General features: G+C 48.0%; 1 protein-coding gene across 5 annotated transcripts in view; it reads right to left on the reverse strand.

The window, feature by feature from the left end:
• The window catches only part of LOC132391401 (beta-adducin-like), a 142,737-nt gene that overhangs the window by 24,810 nt on the left and 111,927 nt on the right, over nucleotides 1–6,000 (reverse strand). For all 5 annotated transcript variants that reach the window (XM_059964579.1, XM_059964550.1, XM_059964571.1 and 2 more), the window contains one exon: nucleotides 3,633–3,890. In XM_059964579.1, coding sequence (XP_059820562.1) covers nucleotides 3,633–3,890 — 258 coding nt within the window. The remainder of the gene's footprint in view (nucleotides 1–3,632; nucleotides 3,891–6,000) is intronic.

Below are 6,000 nucleotides of genomic sequence, written 5' to 3' on the forward strand. Positions count from 1 at the left end.
TCTGGAGGTCCAAGACGCCGACTTCTACAGAGAAGGGATCCGTATGCTCCACGACTGCTGGACTACCTGTGTAAATGTAGGGAAAATAAATGTGCTAGGTTTTCTAAAATTGATTCCTTCTACCTTAGGCCACGAACTTATCAGTGTGTGTGTGTGTGTGTGTGTGTGTGTGTGTGTGTGTGTGTGTGTGTGTGTGTGTGTGTGTGTGTGTGTGTGTGTGTGTGTGTGTGTGTTTTTACTGTAATTCTTTTTATTTCCATTATTAAGTATTACATTGTACTACTGTTGCAAAGACAACAAATTTCACAACATACGCCCGTGATAATAAACTTGATTCTGATTCCTCCCACAGTCCAAAGATTGTAAATTGTCCCATAATTTGATTAGACTAGGGTTAAATTGGGGGGGTCGCTGAGTGGCGTGGCTCGAAGGGCTGGAGGGGTCTATTCCACGCTGTATCTCAATCGATAAAGAAAATGTGAACGTGACAGTAACAACTCGATTTTGACTTTGATTAAAATTCTACTGGTACTAGCGTCCACAAGAGGGCGCTGGAGACAGTCAGTGTGGACACCACTGCAATGCAGCAGGCAGGGAGGGGGAGGGGTCCAGGCGACTGACACCTCTCAGGGATTCTGTGTCTACACAGACCTGCACAGACCAGCCTTGTACCCTTCTCCTGTCCTTTTATTAGTTACTTTGAAAGTCCAAGTTGGGCGGTCTTTCACTGATTCTGTTATGGTTATTATTCTATAGATTTGAGTATGCCCTCAAGAAAATGAAACTCAGGGTTGTATATGGTGACATATATTTACTTTGATAAAACATTTACTTAGAACTTTGATATAAATAGCTGGAAATTAGATGTCACTGATGATCTGTGTCCTTCGGCTCCTGGAGGGGGCAAATCACCGACTCCACAGTGACAGCTGAGGTCGTATTGTAGGCCCAGGCACCTTCAAACACAGTCTTCCTGCAGGACCCGGAGTGCCACGTGCCAACGGCTCTCCACTTCATCTTGGCCTTCCCACGGGATGTGCCAGTCTAACTGGTCGCGTCACTGCCCGGTACGGAGGGGCCACTGCACAGGATTGGGAAAAACTGCAGGAAGTTGTGAACCCAGTCAGCTGCATCGTGGTCACTAGTCTCCCCAGAATCCAGGGGATTTTCAAAGGCGGCCTCCGGCGGCCTCCATCACCCAGGACATGCCCTCTTCTCCTTGCTACCGTCGGAGAGGAGGTACAGGACTCTTAAGACACAAACTCAACATTTTAGGAACAGCCTCTTCCCTTCTTCCATCAGAATTCTGAATGGACAATGAACCAACCCATGAATAGTACCTCACTTTTTTTTTACTGATTTAATTTTATACCTATTTCTAAATGTAATTTATATTTTTTAATGTATTGCACAGTAGGTGCTGCATAATGACAAATTTCACAACATATGCCAGTGATATTAAACCTGACTCTGATTCTGAAGGAGCAGCTGGTGCCTGATTGCGATCTTTTTCACCATTTCGCGGAGCGGTGCTCCATCCCAGGTGCTGTATTTGCCCACGGTCCCGCCCTCCTTCAGATTCAGCCGAGATGGGGAGTGCAAGGTGCCACACCTGATGCTGCTTACAGCCTCCTCCCATGGGCATCGTTGTTTTTGCTTTAATGTTCACTCGGCACCTGAACCTGCACTTGCTGGCAGACATGGAGCCTTGTTTCAGTTTGCTCAGTCTCTGTGTCTGCAGTTTTTCACTGATTCCGCTGTGATTCTCTGCATCTACTGTGAATGCCCGCAAGAAAAATTAATCTTAGGGGAGCATGGTGACATGTCGTTCGTTCCTTATGTGTCGTATCGTATGACTGAGGGGAACATCGTCTTTCCACGACCATGATTGTTCTTGGCAAATTTTTCTACGGAAGTGGTTTGCCATTGTCTTCTTCTGGCATTATCAATACTCTTCAGAGATTGTCTTGCTGGTGTCAGTGGTCATATAACCGGGACTTGTGATCTGCACCAGCTGCTCATACGACCATCCACCACCTGCTCCCATGGTTTCACCTGATCCTGTTCGGGGGGCTAAGCTACACCTTGCCCGAGGGGTGACCTGCGGGCTAGCAGAGGAAAGGAGTGCCTTACACCTCCTTTGCTGGAGACGTATCTCCCGACACCCCAGCATTACAGCACGTGATATAAAAATTACTGTAAGTTAAAATAAATAAAAAAACATAAATAAATAAATAATAATAACGTGCGATAGTGAGGCAATGTCCATGGACCATTCAAAAATCTGATCTTGAAGGAGGAGAAGCTGTTCTTAAAACGTTTAATATCAATTGTCAGGCTCCTATACTGGTAGTAATGAGAAGAGAGCATGTCCCAGATGCTGGTGGTCCTTAATGATGGATGCTGCCTTTTTGAGGCACCAATTTTTGAAGGTGTTCATAATGGTGGGCTTTGACCTCTTACCTCTTCTCACCTGCCAATCACCTCCTCCTGGGTCCCCTCCCCTTCTCCTATAGTCTACTGTCCTCTCCTATCAGATTCCTTCCTCTCCAGCCCTTGACCTTTCCCACTCACCTGGCTCCACCTATCACCTTCTAGCTGGTCTCCTTCCCTTCCCTCCCCCTCTTTGTATTCTGGCACATTCCCCCTTCCTTCTCAGTTCTGAAGAGTTTCATCCCAAAAGATTTCAGTTCCATAGGTACTGCCTGACCTGCGGAGTTCCTCCAGCTTTCTGGAGGGAAGAAGCACCTTATACCTCTCCTTCAGCAGAGACGTATCTCCATCCTGCCACCTTATATATAGACTTTGATAACACATTTACCTTAAACTTCGAGCTTTGAACATAAAGAAAACTGCAGGGTTACAGGTTTGTTGCCCCACCTTCCTGCAATAACCCCACTCCCTTTAATAAATAATAGTCTGCTAACCTGACTTGAGCACGTTCAGCAACTGAGCCTCCACGACTCTGCTGGGTATGAAATTGGGAGACTCAGTAGCCCAACGCCGTTACATCGCCAGTGACCCGGGTTCAATTCTGCTGCTGTCTGAGAGGGGTTTATACGTTCTCCTGGTGCCCACATGGGTTTCCTCCAGAGTCTGGACGCGCGTGGATCAGCAGGTGAATTGGTCACGTTGAGATGTAATTGGCCTCTACTAGGAGGCCCACAACCTTGTCATTGGGTTTTGTGGCTTGTGTGCCTCAATGACCTGGAGGGCGAAGTTGACTGGAGTCAGCGCTTCGTGCGTTGGGTCTTGGTAGGGTCACCTGTGCCAGACAGGGTGAAAGGATAGAGGCCAGACTAAGAATGATCCACTGGTCCTCCAGGTTTCGGGGCTCGGCTCAGGGCTAACAACCCTGACTGGTCAAGGAAAAAAAAAATTGTTATGGAAACAGCAGTGAAGAACCCTACTATCCCTGACAGAGACTGAGGACCCTGAGACACACTGGGACATGATTGAGAATATGGCCAAGAGCAGACAGGGTTAGCAGACTTTCATTGCTACCCCAAACACCAGTGGTGTAATGGGCAGTAAGTATTCAGGAGGTGTGTTGAGCTGGAAGGGCCTGTAACTGTGCTGGATTGCTGACTAACAATAAACAAGTCAAATAGAATAACGATCCAGCTCCTTACCGCGGTCTTGGCCCGGGGACTACTGGGACCTCCCTGAGGCTCTTCGTTGGCACTGACGCGCAGGTAGGTGTTGGGGGAGTTGAGCCACCGGCTCTTCTCCTTCTGCTGTTTCTGACTGTGGTGCCTGAGCGGGTGGTGCGGGAGATCGTCCTCCTCGAAGGTGAATGCCGTGACGGTGGCCGGGATCTCCACCTCGCTCTTGTGCCTGGTCTTCTCCTGAACGATCGGATGCCTGTACGCGTAGCCAGTTCGGTAGCCCTGGTGACACAAGGAAGGTCAGTAATAACAGTGCCACACCTGCGTAGCCGGTGAGTTAGACCTACCGCTGCTTCAATGACACTGCCGCCAACTGTATGATCATGAGACCATAAGGTACAGGAGCAGAATTAGGCCACTCGGCCCATCGAGTCTGCTTCACCATTCCTTCATGGTTGATTTATTACCCCTCTCAATCCCATTCTTTTGGTTTCTCCCTGTAATCTTTCCCATCAAGCTCTGCTTTAAACATTCTCAATGACACGGTCTCCACAGCTGTCCATGGCAATGAATTCCACACGTTCAGCACTCTCGAGCTAAAGAAATTACTTCTCATCACAGTTCTAAATGAAGTCCCTCTGTTCTGAGGCTATTCCCTCTGGTGCTGGGTTCACCCTCTCCACATCCACTTGGTTTAGGCCTCCACAACATTTACTAGGTTTCTATAAGATCCCTCCTCATTCTCCTAGTCTCCAGCGAGTACAGGCACAGAGCCATCGCACGCTCATCATATCTTAACCCTTTCATTCCTGGAATAATTCTCGTGAACCTCCTCTGGACCCTCTCCAATGCCAGCACATCTTTTCTTAGATAACAGGCCCAAAACTGCTCACGATACTCCAAGTGTGGTCTGACCAATGCCTCATAAAATCTCAGTGTCACATCCTTACTCTTATATCCCAATCCTCTCGAAATAAATGCTAACATTGCATTTGCCTTCCTTACCACTGACTCATGTGTTGGCGCGTGGCCTAGTGGGCAAGGCATCAGACTAGTAACCTGAAGGTCACTGGTTCGAGCCTCAGCTGAGGCAGCGTGTTTGTGTCCTTGAGCAAGGCACTTAACAACACATTGCTCTGCGACGTCACCAGTGCCAAGCTGCGTGGGTCCTAGTGCCCTTCCCTTGGACAACATCGGTGGCGTGGAGAGGGGAAGGCCTGCAGCTTGGGCAACTGCCGGTCTCCCATACAACCCCGCCCAGGCCTGCACCCTGGAAACTCCAGGCGCAGATCCATGGTCTCTCGAGACCGACGGATGCCACCACCACTGACTCAATCTGTAAACTAATCCAGCTCGACTCCCAAGTCCCTTTGCACCTGATATTGTTCCCGTTTAGAAAATAGTCTATGCCTTTAGTCTTTCTACCGAAGTGCATGACCATACACTTCTCTACACTATATTCCATCCGCCACTTCTTTGCCTGCTCTACCAATCTATTCAAGTCCTACTGAAGACTCCTTGCTTCCTCAACACTACCTGCTGCTCCACCTATCTTTGTATCGTCTGCAAATTTGGCCACAAAGCCATCAATTCCATCATCCAAATTGTTGACATATAATGTGGAAAGGAGTTGTCCCAATACCATCCCCTGTGGAATACCACTGGTCATCTGCAGTCAACCAGAAAAGGCTCCCTTTATTCCCGCTCTTTGCCTCCTGCCAGTCAACCAACCTGGTATTCATGCCACAATCTTTCCTATAATACCATGGACTCTTATCTTGCTAAGCAGCCTCATGTGTGGCCCCTTGTCAAAGGCCTTCTGAAATTCCAAGTAAACAACATCCACTGACTCTCCTTTGCCTATCCTGCCTGTTATTTCCTCAAAAAATTCCAACAGATTTGTCAGGCATGATATCCCCCTTAAAGAAACAACGTTGATTTTGGCCAGCCAGCGGTACCATGCCCCTTCAAGTACCCCGAAACCTTATCCTTAATAATGGACTCCAATATCTTCCCACGAGTGAAGTCAAGCCACTGGCCTATCAATTCCTTTCTTCTGAATCTCTCCTTTCTTAAAGAGTAAAGTGACATTTGCAATTTTCCAGTCCTCAGGAACCATTTCAGAATATAGCGATTCTTGAAAGATCATGCCTCAACAACCTTTCTGGCTCCCTCTTTCAGGACCCTGAGGTGTAGTCCATGTGGCCTACAAAAGTCCCCACACAAAGCTACACAGAACTGTGCACAGCTGAAGTTCAAAGGACGACCCCGGTGAACCTGACTCATGGCCCATGACCTCACTTCTGAGCTAGATGTTAACTTTTAACATTTATTTCGAGATACAGCACGGGAACAAGACCTTTTGACCCATCAAGCCCAAACTGCCCTATTA

Source organism: Hypanus sabinus, chromosome 1 (assembly GCF_030144855.1).
Source record: "Hypanus sabinus isolate sHypSab1 chromosome 1, sHypSab1.hap1, whole genome shotgun sequence".
Lineage (NCBI taxonomy): Eukaryota > Metazoa > Chordata > Chondrichthyes > Myliobatiformes > Dasyatidae > Hypanus > Hypanus sabinus.